This window comes from Echinops telfairi, unplaced genomic scaffold (genome assembly GCF_000313985.2).
Source record: "Echinops telfairi isolate 266 unplaced genomic scaffold, ASM31398v2 ScPeMD7_9;HRSCAF=40, whole genome shotgun sequence".
NCBI classification, from domain to species: domain Eukaryota; kingdom Metazoa; phylum Chordata; class Mammalia; order Afrosoricida; family Tenrecidae; genus Echinops; species Echinops telfairi.
Genome location: NW_022103906.1, coordinates 7,479,799 through 7,499,023, shown reverse-complemented (window position 1 = coordinate 7,499,023; position 19,225 = coordinate 7,479,799). Strand labels below are relative to the sequence as shown.

The window sequence follows — 19,225 nt, the reverse complement described above, 5'->3', positions numbered from 1 at the left end:
CTACAGATGCAGCCCCTTCTGGCCTTTCAATTTAAACAGGTTGGTTAATCTGCTCAGGTGTAGGTTGTTTTACTGATATTTGGTTATTCCCCTTAAGTGGGAGGGGTGGATCTATTGACTGGGCTGTCTCAATTGACTCCAGGGCAGAGGTTCTCAATCTGTGGGTTGCGACCCCTTTGGGGTATGAATGAACCTTTCACAGGGGTCACCTGATTCATAACAGTAGCAAAATGAAGTTATGAAGTAGCAACAAAAATAATTTTATGGTTGGGAGGTCACCATAACATGAGGAACTGCATTAAGGGTCACAGCATTAGGAAGGTTGAGAACCACTGCTCTAGGGGCTCAATATCCTCCTCTTCTGGGTCATCAGCCTATAAGTTCCCATCCCATGTTTCAGGGTTCCAATTCTTTCTGATTAATTATCTTACCTTAATAACAGACAGTGTTCTAAACCTGAAATTCAGCTGATGTTGTCATTTAGCAATTCGTATGACGAGACTCTGGATTTGGTTTTCAGCAATGTCCGCTCTATTACTAGAGGAAAGAAGACTCTCCTTGGTAGCACATAAAGAAACTTTTAGGTCTGTTATTTGGCACTTGAGATGTGCTTCTGAGGTTCTGAGATTATCCCTTTCCTTGATCACGTTTTCTATTGTAAGGAGGACCAGCCAACCAGCTGCCCTATACTTTTCATCCTGACAAAACTGCTGTACAATATCAAACACATGATCATCCAGAGACTCTTCTCTCACCAGCACGTTATCTATTGGTGGTGATACTGTGGATATCAGCTTTGCTACTTCACACCATGGATTAACACCACCTACTCTAGTAAGAGTGGCAGATTTATCCATGCCTTTAAGGGTAAAGATAGCATTATCAGCACTGTTAAGCCTAATCAGGCTGGAGAGCCAACTTAAGAAGCCCATACCTTGTTTCTCTAGAACCACTCCTGGTACCAATGTGTTAGAGAAACAAAACCAGGACACATAAAATTTTATAGATATAGATATATATAGAGAGAGATAAATAGATAGACAGACATAGATGGCACAAAAAATGATAAGCAGCGAATTAGTCCACACAGCAGTACAGAGGGGACACTTGAACTCACTTCTATGGAACAGTTAATATACTGGCAGTCCTTCAACTCATGAGAGGTGCTGGGTCCAAGGCCAAGGAAGCAGATGGCAGAGTCTTTCATAGAGCAATGCAGGCAGTCCAGCAAGAGGCAGCAAACAGCAGGGCAGGCCACCAACAGTCAGCCAGATGACAGCATCTGACAGTCCCCAGCTCAAATTATGTATGCACCAGCAGCATGGTGAAGCAGGTCTCAAAGAAACCTCAAGCTCTAGCGACATGATCCATGGGTTGGCTGTCCCACAGGTAGTGTAGTTCACAAGTTGAGGCAGAGAACTAGCAGCCACACACTGGTCTGATTACCAGAGAGCAAGAGCCTTTTATGTCTCTGCCCTCCAGTCAAATTGCAACCTTATTAATCTCACATGTTCCTATTGGCCAGATTGGCACAATAAACCTATTTATCACACTTGTCTAACCTTTTTCTTTATTTGTTTTTGTTCGGTTTGTTATAATTTTATGTTAAGACAAAATTATCCCTTTCTTTTTAAAATAAAATGGCATTCACATAATATTCATCCTAAATTTTATGGAAATATTTTGCTTTTAAGAAAACTGACATGCGTATAACATAAAAATCTTATTTATAATAAACTATCTTACATTAGTTTCTGGAAATATTTGTATTGTTAAATTTGTAGACATCAATGAGAGCCAAAGTACATCTTGAATATACCCCACATGAATTTTAGACCATCTCAATAATAGAGTTTATACAGTGAACACTAATGACCAAAGACTAAGTAAAATGTGGGCTAGGATCAAAGATATGATGAATGAACATGCAGAAAGTTCATTAAAAATACAGAAAAGAGCAAACTGGATATCTGAAACTTGCTTCTGAATGTAGTATAGCTAAAGCAAAGGGAAGAAATGATGAAGCAAAATAGCTGAGTAGTAAACGTCTAAGGGTGGTTTGAGAACATACAGTAAGGTATTATAATGAGGGGTGTGATAACATGAAGTTAGAAAACTAAAAGGGAAGAAAAAAATCCTTATTTCTAAAGGTGAAAAATAATGGAAAACTTAAAGCTTCAAGTTGCAATACTGACAGTTTTGATGGACAAAATATTGGACAATGCAGGGAACTTTAAAAGCAAAGGGAAGGGATAAACATGAAAGGAATACTTAGAGTCAATGTACCCCAAAGAATAACTGAATGTTAAACCATTTCAGGAAATTGCTTATGGTAAAATATGTGTGAAGGAAGTGAGAGAAGCTGAACTTAAAGCATTGCTGAAAAATCAGGTTGCAGAAATTGCATAATGATAATTAAGATGTTTCAGCAAATGTATGCAACACTAGAAGTACTTACTCACTTATACCAGATTGTTGGCAAACCAACTAGAAGAGATCCATATTCATACTCATTGGAAAAAAGAAGATGGTAAATGAAATGCAGACATCATTGAATAATGTAATTAGTATCATAGTCAAGTAAAACTCTGCTGACTGCAATTCAAAAATGGTTGCAATAGTACACTAACAGAAGACTGCTAGAAATTCAAGGTGGATTCATAAGAGGATGTATAATGAAAATGATTGCTGATATCAGATGGAACTAACAGTCGACTCCATCATAAATATGTTTACACATTGAGGAAATGGCATGTGGCCCTATTTGACCTACGTTGAATGCACAAGGAAGTAGGAAACTCTGACACCACACCAGTTCAGTTCAATGGCCACAAGCAGAGGTCAGACAAGTCTCTACCTTTCTTTTTTTTTTTTTTAAGGGTGTTATGACACAAACTATTATTCTAGCAGCACTCTATTTCTCCCTTATGTTCCATAATTAGTGGAAATGGCCATGTAGAAATCATAGACAATGTGGCCCATTAAGAGTATTTATTAGAAAAGTTAGCAGATTACCACAAGCAAGGTTCAGGAAACATTTAAGAGATAGGTATTGGGCCACAGCAAAGCCTCTCTTCACCAAGTAGTCTCTTTGTATATCCACTCCCAAATCTCTCAGTTCCATGATTCCTTGACTTTTGCCTGAATGGGCTAGAAAGTCTTTCTGTGCCTTAATTGCCTCACAGTCTCAGTGTGACTCCTTTCTCTGTCTTATGATTTCTTGGCTTGGCCTCTGCTACTTCCACCACTTAAACAGTATGGCTGGCTGTTCTTTCTTGATGGCCAGAGCATTCTTTCCACTCCAGCTTCTGAGTTGGCTCTCCTTCTTCTACGTGTTTCACACACCCTATTTGCATGACCTCACCCAATCATTTGATGGGAAGTATACAGACATGGCTAAAAGAATATATTTAAGCAATTTCACTTCACTGCTTCTGTGTATTATTAACTCTACACAGACATTCAACTCCATGGACTATAATACATTATTGATAACATTGCAAAGAATAGGAATTCCAAAACACATAATTGTGCTCACTCAGAACCTGCATAGAGATGTAGTGGTCATCATTCAAAAAGAGCATTAGAATGCTACATGTTTTAAAAGTAGTAAAGGCATTTGTCAAGGTTGTATCCTTTCACTATTTTAGTCAATATGTGTGCTGAGCAAATATATGAAAATGAACAATCTGAAGAAGAATACAGCATCAAGATTTTCATAAGGCTTACTAACAACCTTTGACATCCAGGAAACACAACCATACTTGTTTAAAAAGATGAGAACTTGAAACATTTATTGATGAAGATAAAAGCCTAATGAGTTTTTAGTATGGGTTATGCTTCACCGTAGAGAAAACAAAAATCACCACAACCGAACAGATAAGCAATATCAAAATAAATGGATTAAATCTAGAGCTTGTCAAGAATTGTGTTTATTTTACTTAAATCCACAATCAGCCTTCATGGGAGCAACATTCAAATAAATGATGAATTGCAAATATGCTTTAAAAGATGTATTTAAAGTGTTAAAAAGTAAACATTTTACTTGGAGAAATTAGATGTGCTTGACCTAAGCCATGGTGTTTTGAATCACTTTCTCTGAGTATGGACGCAGGACAGTGAATAAGGAAGACTGAATTGTTGATGCCTTTGAATTATGGTTTGGTAAAGAACTGCAGAAGAATGAACAAATATGTCTAGGAAGAAGTAAAGTTCATATCCCTTAAGAGTTGAGGATAGCAAAACTCTACATCTCAGGTACTTCGGACATGTTTCAAGAAGAGCCAGTCTCCAGAGCATATCGCATTTGCTAAAAAAGAGGGTAAGATCTTCAGTGAGATGGATTGACATTATATCTGCAGCCAAGGACATAAAACATAAGTCACAATGAATTGTAAGTACTTAACAACAACAATAATTAAATAATAACATTTTAGGCATGTTGTCATTCCAGTTTCGTAATCCTGTCTCTTATTACGTTTTTTTGAGAATCAAGTTAGCATAATTTATATATTTTAATATTTTTGAGACCTAAAAATTAGCAAGCTATGTATTCTTGTTTTGGTTCACTTCTCAGATGAAAAAAATAATTTATATTAAATCTGCTTAGTCCACCATTTCAGGAGGTAGCATATGAGCAAATACCAATGGTTCTGAAGGAAGAAGTTCAAACTGCACTGAACATATTAGCTGAAAACAAGATTGCAAGAATTGATGGAATACACATGGAAATGTTTCAGAAAGTTGAAGAAGCACTGGAAGCACTCATTCATCTATGTCAGGAAATTTGAAAGACAGCTTAGTTGGTTAATTGACTGGAAGAGATCCACATTTGTGCCCATTCCAAAGAAAGTTGACCCAACACAATGCTCAAACTATGGAACTATATCATTGATATCACACACAAATTAAATTTTGCTTGAGATCATCCAACCACTTTTGTAGCAATACATTGACAGGGAACTTCCAGAATTTCAGACTGGATTCAGAAGAGGATGTGGAACAGGGAATATCATTGCTGCTGTCAAATGGATCTTGGCTCAGAGCACAGAATACCAGAGAGATGTTTACTTGTGTTTAATTGATGATGCAAAAGTATTCAACTGTGTGGACAAAATAAACTATGGGTAACTGAGAAGAATAATCTTGGAATATTTTTTTGTGCTCATTCAGCAATCGTGCATGCATAAGCTGGCAGTCCTGTGACCAGAACAATGGAACACTACATGGCTTAAAATCAGGGAAGGTGTGACAGAGAAAATCATCAAAAAATGCATTATCTGAAGAAGAGTGAAGGATCAAGATGGGAGAAGGCTAATTAACAAGCTGAGCTATGCAGATAACATAACCTTGCTGGCTGAAAGTGAGGAGGAATTGAAGCACAAGCACTTGCTGATGAAGATATATTGCAGCCTTCAATATTAGAACTCAATGTAAGGAAGACCAAAACCCTTACAACTGGATCAATAGGTAACATCACGATAAGTGGAGAAAAGTTTGAAGTTTTCAAGGATTTTGCTCTTACTAGGATCCCAAATAAAATCATGAGATTTTTTGCATTAGGTAAATCGGCTGCACAAGATTATCTGTAGAGTATTGCAAAGCAAGGATGTTACTTTGAGGATTCAGTTGTGCGTGACTCAAGCCATGGTATTCTCCGTTGCATCATATGTATAAGAATGTTGGCCATTGAATAAGGAAGATCTTCAAAGAATAGATGCATTTCAATTGTGGTTCTGAAGAAGAATATTGAAAATACCCTGGATTGCTTAAAGGACAAACAGTTGTGTATTGGAAGAAATAAGGCCAGAGTGCTCCTTAGAACCAAAGATGGGAAGACTTTGTCTTACATACTTAGGACATATGTCAGGAGAGGCTGGTCCTTGGGGAAGGACATTATGTTTGGTAAAGTGAAGGGGCGGTGAACAAGAGGAAGGCCCTCAATGAAATGGATGACACAGTGGTTCCATCAATGAGCGGAAGCATGGGAACCATTAGAAGGATGGCAGAGGGCCCTGCAATATTTGTTCTGTTGCGCATAGGGTGCCTATGGGTTAGAGTTGACTCAGAGACTCTTAAATACAAAGATGGCAAATGTGCTCAGGTAGCTATTTTAAAACTGATTCATTAGTCAGACAGTGGAAGCAGGTGTTCTTAGAACTAATACTTAGAAGAACTTCACAATAGTGAATAGGGAAAGGGGAAGGTGGAGGGAAATCCAATCAGAATACTCTCTTTAAATCAAAGCAGAAATTTGCAAGACAGAATCTCATTGATTTTCCTAGGGCACCCAATTCAGTCTTCATTCATGTGAATTCCATGTTGTGGGACATTCACACATTCACTAGGTCTCTGGGGCTAGCTTAAACAACAGGCTGATTGGCTCTCTGCCTTTAGTTCTTCCTTAGGATTGTCTACCTCATGTTGATCAACAACAGCATAATGGTCTTACAACAAAACAAGAACACACAGCACACACAGAAGGATTAACATAGTTCAATGCTGCTCCAATCTAGTCAACTCTTCTCAAAGTTATCAGAGATCTCCCTTCCATTGAATCTGAGAGTTATTTCCCCTAACATGAACAAGGATACATTACCCCCAAACCTGGAATATATAGTCTCTCTCATATATATATATGTTTTTTCATTCTTCTAGGGTAGGACCAGCTTTAAGTTTCCCCATTAATATTTGGTAAATTTAGCACCATGAAAGGAGAGGTAATTAATGACACCTTGTGGCTACCTTTGCAATCACCTGTGTGCACAAGTTACCTTTTTTAATTACATTCTTTCATGGTGGGCCAATGCAATTCTGAGTGCTAGCAGGGTATAAGATGCTGTCCATTTAGTAACTAAATGAGCTATATTCGTGCCTTTCTTTTCTTCTGTTTAGACCTCTCTTTAGGTTGATAGCCTTGGATTATAATAACAGATTTCAAAGGCATACTAGATAGCCATTTTTACTTTGATCCCTGGGAAGTAAGAACTCTGATTTTTTTAATAGTATAAGAAAGCATATTTTGATTTTGTAATATACTTACCAACCATGATCAAGGGCCAGGCACATGCAATCAATTTAGTTTATTTGGCTGAAGTAATTTCAGTGAAAGTTATACTCTCAAGACCAGTGGCAAAAGCAGTCACACACACAAAAATATAAGCAGTCACAATGTATCCTCCGTGGTCATGAGAACTATTAGGAATAGGTGTAAATAGGAGCCATCAACAAAAGGGTTAAATCTAGATTAATAAGAAGTTTCTTGTAGGTCAGGTCTTGATGACAAAAGTTGATGAGTGAAATCTAAAGAACCCTATGACATGAATCATTCCCATCTAGCAAAAGCAGTAACGTGGTTGAGTTCAAGTCAGAAACCCTAAAGCTAGTAATGTTCAGGTAAGAAGAGAGTTCAGACTTATTTAATCAAGGATATGTATATATATTAACATATGCATATATGTTAATTTTATATGTATATTTTATCAGGATTCTCTAAGGTCTTATCAAAGTTACTCAGTATAAGATTGTCTTAATGAATTTTCAGTTATTTTTCTTGACTTATATTGAGTGCTCTTATTTTTAGGAACTCTTAAAGCTGTTATGTGGGAGTCTAATTTTTTTCTAATAATATGAGTTCCTATTTCTTATTTCTTTATAGCTCAAATCATTTAAAATATTTTCATATTAGAATGATGCCTTTTAAACTGATTATTACATAGAGTAGTTAATTTATATATGAGAGTCCAGATTGTTAAACTTCAGAAAGAATTCTAAATTCTTCCTCAGCAAATTCTTTAGAGAGCAAGAGGAGAGAGAGAGTCAAGAAGTTCATATAGAGTAAGTTGCTACTGAAGGGGACAGATGAGAAATGTAAGGTGCTAGAGCTTGAAATTTGTTATGTAGTTTAGTAAATCTCAAAATTATATCTTAGATTCTCAACCTTTAGGGGTGGAATGACCTTTCACAAGGGTCACCAATCATAACAGTAGCAAAATTACAGTAATGAAATGGCAATGAAAATAATTTTATGGTTGGGGGGGTCACCACAACATGAGGAACTGTATTAAGGGTCACGGCATTAGGAAGGTTGAGAACCAGTGTCTTAGAAGAAAACAGCTTTTGTGTCCTGCTGTCTTTTGAATGCCTCCTACTACCCATCTGAGGTAGTTAGTTTATTGTGCCAACCTGGCCGATAAACACACGTGGGGTTAATTGAAGGGCGGAGAGATAAATGGCACAGTGAGCCTCGCCTTTCTAGTTCTCTGGTCTCTTGCTTTCTGATGGTTAGACCAGGGTGCAGCTGTCTTAGCCAATTTCCTCCTTTAGCAGGCAAGGCTCACTTCCTGCAAGACATCCCTGAGGAGAAGCCACATGGATCTACCCCACTGCAGCCCTGAGTTCTGGAGCAGCTGTGTGGAGACCCCTGCCAGTGCTGAGATGCTTACACGTTCACTGACTAGGCTTGCCTCCTGCAGTCGGCATCATTGTGTCTGTTTTGTGAGATGGAGGAGGAAGGTGGACTGGTGTTGGATATATGGGTTAATGGGATAACATTGGACTTGTGGGCTTGCACAGCACTGGGTTGGGATGTTTTCTTGATGCGCACTTAACCTTTATATAAAACTCTCTCTTATACATGAGTTTCTGTGGATTTGTTTCTCTAAAGTACCCAGACTAACACACCATCAAAAAAAAAAAAAGACCCCAGTTTTGTTAGCGCTAGTGTGCCTGTTACCACTAGGCATGACCTGTTTTCTCTAGGAGAGTAAAAACAGTTGTCTTTTACACACACAGCAAATACTTTTTCTCCCAATGATAGCAAATGTGCACACATGTGATTTACTTTGAAACCTGCTCTGGAGGCTTTTATGTTAAAACTCAAAATCTGCTGTGGAAGTTCCAGGCATGCAAACAGACCTTACTGTGTTGCTTAGTGGAATGAAAGTAATTGGCTGCTAGCCTGAATAGTAAGTCCTGGACCAAGGAACCAAACTCTTAGGATGTTCAGATAGCAAACAGAAAGTGAAAGGAAACAGTAGGAAGCCAGTAATAAACCTGGAAACACTTCCACTTAAAGAGAGCCAAAGTTCAAGGGTGCTTACCTAGAAATAACCCGTAGATCTTGATCGGGGTTCATGATCCTTAGAAGGTCTTTGAAGGTTAGACATTTTTGGAATCCCACAACAGCTGCCATCAAAAAATGTTTATGAGCAACAGAATTTGTACCCATCTTGAAATGAAAAAAACAAACAGGTTTATTATGGTATTAAATAATTTTTGTATTGAGAAACATGGGGCCTAGTGTTTTCCCCAGAGTACCCAAGGCTTAAATATGAAAATATCAAGAGCAGTCAAAATATTCTAATCAAGCTGACATAATTTATGATTGGGTCTTTTGGTAAATATTTCAGAATTCCCAAGCTTTTGTGTAAGAAAGATATGCCCAGGAAAGTTCCTTGTGTAAGCATTTCCTGTAAGCTAGTTAATGATTACTAGATAGAGCTTACTAGAAACGATCTTATTCCTGAGGGCAAGTGGCCCCTCCAAGGGCTTGTCTGGACTTGAACTACAGATTTACTGCTTTCTGGTTAGCAAGCACTAGGAACATGCAATACAGGATTTAAAATGAAGCTTGAACTTATGTCAAGATCTCCCATGCAGTCAGGGCTTTGAGTGTAGATAGCCACCTTTCACAAGCACACGCTTCAGATTTGGACTCTCATCCAACTACGAAGAAGCAAGAGGCCAAGTGGTATACAGGCTCCAAGAGGTGATGCCACAGAGGGAGTGGTTCCTAAGAGTGGCAGAGTACTTATGCCAAGAGGAAAGCACGAGCAGAGAGGGGACAGGGTCAGCAGCAACAGTGACAACAGACCATTCTAAAGAGAAACTGCTGTGGCCATCTGGAGGGAGGCTGTGAGCATGCAAGTGTTATGTATAAAAACAAGTGTTAATAATTAAAAGCTGTTATTTATTGGGACTCCTAGGTTGTGCTAAATACTTTAAATGTATTATCTCTGAATCTTATGCAACCTTTGCAGGCACTGCATTTGATACCCTGCTGTTTCTACAGATATGTGAACAGACTTAGAATTCAGTAACTTAGGGTCACATAGCTACTGAGTCAAAGGCAAAGACTTGAATCCAGGTATTCATGCGGTAGCTACTCAAGGTTATGTCTCATATATGCAATCCAGGATATTTAAATTGGCTATGTGAAAGCCAATCATAAAGTATTTCAGGTCTTTAAATTTTTTTCTACATTCTTTGCAGCAAATGCATACCCACTAGTATTTTCCCACAATTGACTAAAATAGTCTTCTTTTAATTTCTGATAGCCTAGCAAGTAACTCATTTAAGTTCAAGAATTAAGGCCTTGGACCCCAGTGTCAGCTAGCTTGCAGAAGGACTACCAGTTGCTACAGAGCAGTTTCTGCCTTTTGGGGACCCCATGCTTTTCAGAATTGAACTGTGTTTCCACAGATATTTTGATAGCTGATTTTTTGAAGTACTTTGTTGGGTCTTTCTTTGCAGATAACTTTGGGGCACTTGAACTTCTAACCTTCATCTAACAACTGAGTTCATTAATTGTTTGCATTACCCAGGGACTTCTGAGTAAAATTAGTGCTTGTCATTTAACAATTTACTACACCAACTCCTAGCCAATACATACTTGATGAATGTTAAATGATTAAATGAATATATGAGTACATGAATGAGTAGCTTTCTTTTCACCCCCAATTTTTTATGATTATAACACATTGTAAAAATGTTATAGTCACTAAGAATAAATTTAAAATGCAATTTCATTGAGTGCTTGGGTGAGATTACAATGGTTTATAGAAGTTGCCATTGCCAGTGGTAAGTGAATTTGGTTACATAAGGTAAACTATATGATACATTTTGGGGACTTTTCACACTGCTATAAAATGTGATCTTGCTTGATAACATTGTATTAATTACTCACAAGCTCTTATACTTTGCTTGTTTTGCATCGTTAACCTCTTTGAACATGTCCCATTGTCCAGGGGTTGCTAGGGAAATAGTGGTGATGTGAGACTATGACACTGTTTTATGACACCTCTTTAAGTCTTACCTACTAATGGCTTTATTTTGTCTCTTCCAGTGAAAAAGGCAATTGAATTGAAGTCAAGAGGAGTCAAGATGCTGCCCAGCAAGGACAGTAGCCATAAAAACTCAGTCTGTAAGTCCCTTTTCTTTCTCTAAGAGGATTGATGCGTCGATTAAATGGGAAAGGAGAGGAGGGGATGAAGTACTTAAGAAGTAATTGTATGAACTTCTTTTACACTTCATCTCTTTCCATTTTTCTACCTTCAAACATATTTTCTAGAAGAGAGACTATCCACTAACGTCACATCATTGGAAAAGTGTTGTCTTGATTCCGTGTCCTAAATGTGTCTCAAATCCGCCTTTACCTCCCTGCCTTTATTACTCACTGTCTGAGCCTGCACCTTCAACACCTCTCACTGAATACATGTTACTCTGTCAGGTGACTTGCTCCTGAGTCTCTATTCACTTAAACACACTTAAGGAGCCAGGCTGATCTTTTCAAAATAAAAATCAGGTCTTGTCATTGTCCTATAAATTTTTTGCAATTTGTTTTTACCACTATATAAGAATGAAATATTCCTAGCATGAGGAACACATCATTCCCTAAAAGGAAGCAAGATTATGGAAAGTATTTCGGTGTTGGCTATATTCACATTTGTCCCAATACGACGTGAACACTGACTGAATGAATACATCCTTCTCCACTTTTGTTTCTAGTCTTCTCTGCTGGCACCCTCTGCATCCCCACGTAGAGCAACATTTCATTATGCTATGTATAATGTTTCTATCTGTGGATTATAGCTCACCTGATAACTAACACAGCTATTTCAAATGGACCATCTTTCCATTCCTTGAATATCCCATCGTACTCTTCTGCTGGAAGTACTTCTGTCCTTTCATTAATTACAGAAACCCTATGTATTCCTCCTAGCGTGTCACCATATGAAACAGTTTATGACTTCTCCAGGCAGTTAACTGTTCCCTGTTTTCATTCCCTAAATTGGACTCTTGCCTGTAGTACAACTTTTACTTTGTTACAGGTTAGCTGTATGCTCACCTGTTCTCATTGGGCATCATTAAAACACCTAGGTGGGCCCTTTTCTATGACATCATGCTCTTAAGGCTTTCAGCCAATTTATTCTCTTGCCTTTATGAACATTTCTTGTAAACTCTTCTGCTGTTTCTAGTTATTCATCTTGATGCTTGTTTCCTGGTGGGTTGTTTCTTGTGGGTGCCATCACATTGACTCCAACACACAGCGATCTGATGTACAAAACAAAACACTGCATGGCCCTGTGCCATGCTCACAATTGGTCCTAGACCTGAGCCCACTGATGCAGCCATTGTGTCAATCCATCTCCTTAAGGACCTTCCACTTTCTTGCCACCCCTCCACTTTACCAAGCATGATGTCCTTCCCCAGGGACTGGTCTTTCCTGACAGTATATCCAAAAATGTAAGACAAAGTCCTGTCATTCTTGCCTCTAAGGAACACTTTGGCCTTACTTCTGCTAATACAGAGCTGTCTGTCCATTTAGCAATCCATGGTATTTTCAATGTGCTTCTCCAGCACCACAATTCCAATGCATCTATTCTTCTGAGGTCTTCCTTATTCAATGTCCAACCTTCACATGCATATGATGCGATGGAGAATTCCATGGCTTGGGTCAGGCATACCTTAATCCTAAAAGTAACATCCTTGATTGCCAGTACTACAAAAACATCTTATGAAGCAGATTACATCATTTGATCTCTTGACTGCTGCTTCCTTGAACATTGATTGTGGGTCCTAGTAAGGCAAAGTACTTGTTAACTACAACCTTTTCTCCATTTCTAATGATGATACCTATTGGTCCAGTAATGAAAATTATAGTCTTCTTTACAGTGAGTTTGTAATCCATCCTGAAGGCTCAAATCCTGGATTTTCATAAGCAAGTGATTCAGTTTCTCCTCACTTACAGCAAGCAAGGTTGTGTCATCTGCATACCTCAGTTTGTTAATAAACCTTTCTTCAATTTTAATCCTGCACTTTTCTTCAGATAACTCATCTTCTCTGATGATTTGCTCAGCATGTAGATTGAAAAAATACAGTAATAGGATACAACACCTTTCCTGATTTTTAAACCGTGTTCCCTTGTTCTGGTCATACAACTGCTTGCTCATGCATGGACAAGTTCTGAATGAGCACAATGAAGTGACCTGGAATTACCATTCTTCTCAAGGTGATCCACAGTGTTTTTATGGCCCCCACACTCAAATGCCTTTGCATGTTCAGTGGACACAAGCAAATATCTTTCTGGTATTCTCTCATTTGAGCTGAGATCTATCTGACATCAGCAAGGAGGTCCTTTATTGCAAGTCCTCTTCTGAATCCAGCCTCCTTTTCTGGCAGTCCCCTGTCAGAACTACAGGGGACGTCAGTGTCACAGACACTTAAGCTGGGACATTCAGACTTCAGGCATTTGCCTGTCACCAGTTCCCTGGAGCTTTACATATATGTATTTTGTCAAGCAGTTAATAGGGAGCCCTGGTGGCTTAGTAGTTATTCATTGCTGCAACCTACATGGTCAGCAGTTCAAAACCACCAGCCTGTCTGAGAAAGACAGGGCTTTGTACTCCTGTAAACAGTTACAATCACAGAAACTCCGAGGCAGTTCTACTCTAGGGTCACTATGAGTCAGCCTCGACTTGATGACAGTGGGCTGTTGACAGAGATGGAGGCCAAGGATGAGATCTCCTTAGTTCAACCAATTTGCTTTTTTTCTTCTTTAAATATTGGCCTTCTGTACAAGGTATTTTTTGAGATAACATTTTCCATAAATAATAATAATTAAACACATGAATATTACATTAGAGATCATTTTTGCTTTGCCATTATTTTATAGTTTCATTTGACTATCTGCATTAATCAGTTCTATGCAATCACCCCATCTGTTTAACATGAAAAGACACCCTGTTTAACTTGAGGTAGACACAGAAACTTAAGCTGTGAAAATCAGACAAAATTGGAGCCCCTGAACTCCAATTGTAACTCAGATCTTAGGTCACACAGACATATAGTCACACATTGTTTCAATACACTTCATGTACTGTAATCTTAGCTAGGGTTTGTGGTAATAATTTTTTTAGAATAATTAATACCAGAATAGTCCCAAGACATGGAGATAAAAAATATCCCAAATGTCAAAATCTTCCAAGATGCTTCTCTACTCCATTGTTCTCCATACTATTGGATGTAGTCTGATACACCCTTGGGTGCCATGATACACTGCAGCATCCCACAGAAACTTGCAAAGCTTTTCAGAAATGTTTCCTGTTGCAGTGAGTGCTGTTCACTCCCCAATCCAAAGGTCAGGCAAAGGCCCGGAGCCAGAAGCCAAAATTGTCCAGAAGTCACTGCAGGGCTCTTGCTTCCACGAAAGCTTCAGAAGTAAATAGAGGGATAGCTTTACGGGAGATGTGTGGAAGACCTGTACAGTAGTACCAGCATTTACCCTCCAGTGAAGGAAATAGAGGACAGGGTCTTAAATCACATCCTCTAGTAAAGTAATTTTAAAGAGGCCCCCAAGAAAATAAAAAGTTAGAGTCTAAAGATGCCCCAAGCCAAGACAACAACTGTGACTTGGTTCTCATTATCTACTAAAATCATGTCTTAATCCCACCGGGCAAAGAAAAGGGAGCCTGCTATTTCCTCAAAGAGTTACAGTCTTGGTAACCCATCCAGGCAGTTCTACCCTGTCCTATAGGGTGGCTGTGGCTTGAAATGAACTTTTATGGCAGTGCGTTTTAAGTGACTCCTGTCCACTAGTATAGTATAGTAGAGTACACCCTCCAAAATGGGATTATAGCCATCAGCATGTAATCCAGAATTATATTCCATCACATAAGGAATTATGGGTAAAAAGGTCATATTAAATGACTACATCTCAGTGTTATTTAATATATTGGGCTCAAAAATAGGAAAGGTTGTACATATAAAGACTATTGAAATGACAAATGTTTGCTTACAAATAAATAAATGCATGTATATAAGCACTAAAAATGAAATGTACGAAAATGTGGGAGCAACAGAAAGAGAAAGTAAAAAAGGATTTAAAATGGAAAGTTTTAATATTTGCTAATGTTGGCTTTAATTTTAGGTTGTTCAGTCAAATGCAGATGGGTTATAATAATGTAACCACCAATGTTTTGATGATGTAAAATTCTGCAAAAATGATCAAAACTTTTGTGGTGATGTGGTTGCATCTAATCAATATCAGAGCAGTGATGAAATCAGTTACACATCAAATATATATATATATTCTGATTAGGGTGATATTTCCTCTGTCTTTATCTGAAAACAAATAGGCAAATATGTAATGATTCATTTGCCGTTAGTGCATTGTCTGTGCTTTTTCCAACAGCATTGAAATTTTTTTCCAGACATAAGAATTAATCATTAAAGAAAAATGAGGAAGAAAAAACATAGGCCTTACAACCAGCAATGTAATGAGAAAATATTTCTGTGAAGATGTGACTGAGAAAACTAATGTAACTTTTTATGCAGGAGAGGACATAGGCTTTGGACTTACAGAGAGATGGATCTAATTGTTGTAAAGTTATTAATCTGATTCAAGTTCAAGTTCCACAATTTGTAAAATTCAAATGGCAATAATTTGCCTAGTGTTGTCACACAAACAAATATCAGTAAATAGCCTACTCGGGTCCATGGCATAGATTAAATGCACAATGAATTATACTTGGCAAGAACTAACCATAGATAAGTAGAAAGAAGTAAGAATGTAAGTCAGCAAAGCACTTAAATCGTATGGGGATTTAACTTTACAGAAGAGGCAGTGTGATCCAGATCCGCGATGTGACTGTCTGAGACTCCAGTCCACAGTGGTAGACCGGGCCCAGACACAGCTCCCATAGTGCCTGGCTGTGAGCTTGCAAATCTTCAGCTATGATATGATGAGCCCCATATTCTTTGATATTTGTCATCAATTCCTTTCCATCTTTATGAGATTATGAGTAAAAGCCATATGCATTATTTATGCACATAGTGACATTTGCTGAACAGATGTCTGTAGGTTGTCTTATTATTTTGTCATATATACACTATACAGATAGCAAGATACCTTTATTTTCTATTCTTTTCAAGCTATTTAGTCCATACTAGTGTATAGACTTAAGACTTTTCCTCCAAGAGCTAGCTGTCTTTCTGCGCCTTGCTGCAAGTGTTGGACGGTGCTGTCCTGTTGGTTCTGTTCCAGGGCGACCTTGTGTACGACTGAATGAAACACTGCCCGAGCGGTGCTGTGTTTGAGCCTATTGTTGCAGGCCCTCTGCTAACTCATCTTGAGCATCTTCCTCTTTTTCGCTGACCCTTTTACTTCACCAAGCATGACGACATTCTCCAGGAACTAGTTCTTCCTGATAAGAGCATTCTGTCTGTATTTATTCCAATACAGATTTATTAATCTCTCTGGAATCCACGATCTAATAATTTATACCTTTGCTTACACATTATTTTGAAAGAATTGGTTTATTTCTTCATCTTTTTTATTCATTGTCCAGCTTTCATGCATGTACAAATCTATAGAAAATAACATGGTTTGAAGCAGGTGCACCTTGGTCTTCAAATTAACATCTTTGCATTTAAATAATTTGTAAAGATTCTTTTCAGCAGATTTGCCCAATGCAATACAACACTTAACTTCTGGACCGCTTCTTCCAGGAACCAACCATGAATTTCACTAAAAGGAAATCCTTGCCAACTTCAATTATTTCTCCATTTATTGTGATGTTGCTTATTGGATTAGTTATGAAGATTTTTGTTCTCCTTATATTAGGATGAATCATGCTGAAGGCTGTAGTATTTGACTATTATCAGAAAGTGCGTCGAGTGCTCATCACTTTCAGCAAGCAAAGTTCTGTCATGTAAATTGTAGGTTGTTAGTGAGCCTCCCTCTACTCCTGATGTTGTTGTCTTCTTCATAGAGTTCAGCAAATGGTTAAATAGGTCTGGTATAAGCATATAATCCTACTGCACACCTTTCCTGGACTTTAATGATCTCTGAAACTGCAGTTCCTAACATTCTAGTGATTCAATGTAAGCGCCATAGTACAGCACACAAGCTTCTCTTCTTTAAAACAGATCGTTGTCTGTGTCCTTATTTTTCCCACTTGAGGGTTTTGGTAATGTTATATTATGACACTAATAAAATACTTATCAAAGTGTCTGACACATGGTCCGTTCCCTTTTTGTTTATCTCTTCTTCCTGAGAAACTTGACAACATGAATTATGTAATAATCCTTATACTACAGTCTGTCGCAGTGCCTGTTCAGAAGTGCCCATCAGATGCTTCTGAACCTAGAGCCCGACAGATGGATTGTAACAGTAACTCTCCTCTTTAGCCTGTAGATTGTGTATGTCAGTGGGAAGCCTCAATAAGAGACTGGAGACACGTATAAAGGTGATGTCAAATAATGTCTTTATCCAGCTGCTATTGCTAGTTGCCACCCAGTTGATTCCTATGCATGGCAACCCCATGTGTGCGGAGTAGAATTGACACAGAGAGTGGTTGAGGCTTTGAAATATCATAATTATATTTCCCAAAACCAAAGATAAAAGATTTATTTTCTAACACAAGTCTCTAAAGATGAAAACTTACCTATTAAAAAGAAATAATAAGCCTAAGCTCTGATTTTTCAGGAGAAACCATGCCGACAAGAAGACAACAGGATATATGGAGTAGATAAAATCCTGAAAGAATTAAAAAAGGCCAGGTAGGAATTATACATGTCCCTCAGTAATGATGGTGAAATAAGGCATTTCCAGACAAATAAAAATTAAGAGAATTTGTAAAAATCAGACCAAATTTATAATAAATGCCAAAATGAGTTATTCAGATGCAGAGAATAAATGATATCAATGGACCTGACAACACTATTTAGAAATCAGGTCAGACATAAAACTTCAGAGTGAAATAACCCCATAAGAACGAAAATCGGAATCCAAAGACAGTTCATGCCTGCATGGAGTTATTCCACATGAAACATGTTTGAACATTTTTTAGTCATTGATGGATGGCTGTTGAAAAGCTCTTTAGGTAACACATTAGTCTCGGTCTCATTCCAAACTAAACTCACTGCCATCAAGTTGATTCTGAATCATAGTGACCCTATGGGACAGAGTAAACTGCCCCCATATGTTTCTGAGAGTCAAACTCTTTATGGAAGTGGAAAGCCTCATCTTTCTCCAAAGGAATGGCTGGTGGTTTTGAGCTGCTAACCTGAGGCATAACCACTATGCTACCAGGGCTCTAAGGGGACTTTAAAAAAAAAAAAAAAGAACACTAAAAAATAGCATTGCATGACAATCTGTAAGCTCAAAGAACCAATCTTTGCATCAGTCTTTGAAGCAAGGTTAAAGGTAATGAACACAGTTTTAGAGAACAAAATGTAACCAAAGAGGTATCTTGGATGTACCAACACAATCCAGAGAGCAAGTTCTAATCAAAACAGTGATTTATAAGGGGTTCTGCTGAACCAGTTAAATCCAGCAGTTAAATAGGTAAGATTACTGTGCCAACCTGGCCAATAAACACTTATGGGGTAATAAGGTTGCAGTTGAATTGTAGAACAAAGAGATCAATGGCTCAGTGAGCCACGCCTTTCTGTCTCTTGCTTTCTGATGATTGGACCAGTGTGTGGCTACCTTAGCTAGTTCTCTGCCTCAACTTGTGAGCTACACTACTTGTGGGACACCCAATCCGTGGACCATGTCCCTATAGTTTCAGGTTCCTTTGAGACCTGCTTCACCACACTGCTAGTGTATACAGTACATCATTTGAGCTGGGGACAGTTGGAACCTGTTCTCTGGCTGACTGTGACCTGCCCTAATGTTTGCTGCCTGTGGCCAGACTGCCTGTGTTGCTCTTCAGAAGACTCAGCTATCTGCTTCTTTGACTTGTACCCAACAACCTTTGTGAGTTGAAGGACTGCCAGTGCATTAACTGTCTCATGAAAGTGAGTTGAACTGCCTTTTCTACTGCTCTGTGGATTAATTGTTTATTTCTTGTTCTATATATTTATATATCTCTATCTCTATCTATCTATCTAAAACCATACGTGTCCTGGTTTTGTTTCTCTTGAGAACCCAAACACAGCA

General features: G+C 38.2%; 1 protein-coding gene across 1 annotated transcript in view; it reads left to right on the top strand.

The window, feature by feature from the left end:
• CSMD1 (CUB and Sushi multiple domains 1) overlaps positions 1-19,225 on the top strand; it is a 2,262,799-nt gene that overhangs the window by 1,360,408 nt on the left and 883,166 nt on the right. The window contains exon 7 of the mRNA XM_045286696.1: positions 11,126-11,203. Coding sequence (XP_045142631.1) covers positions 11,126-11,203 — 78 coding nt within the window. The remainder of the gene's footprint in view (positions 1-11,125; positions 11,204-19,225) is intronic.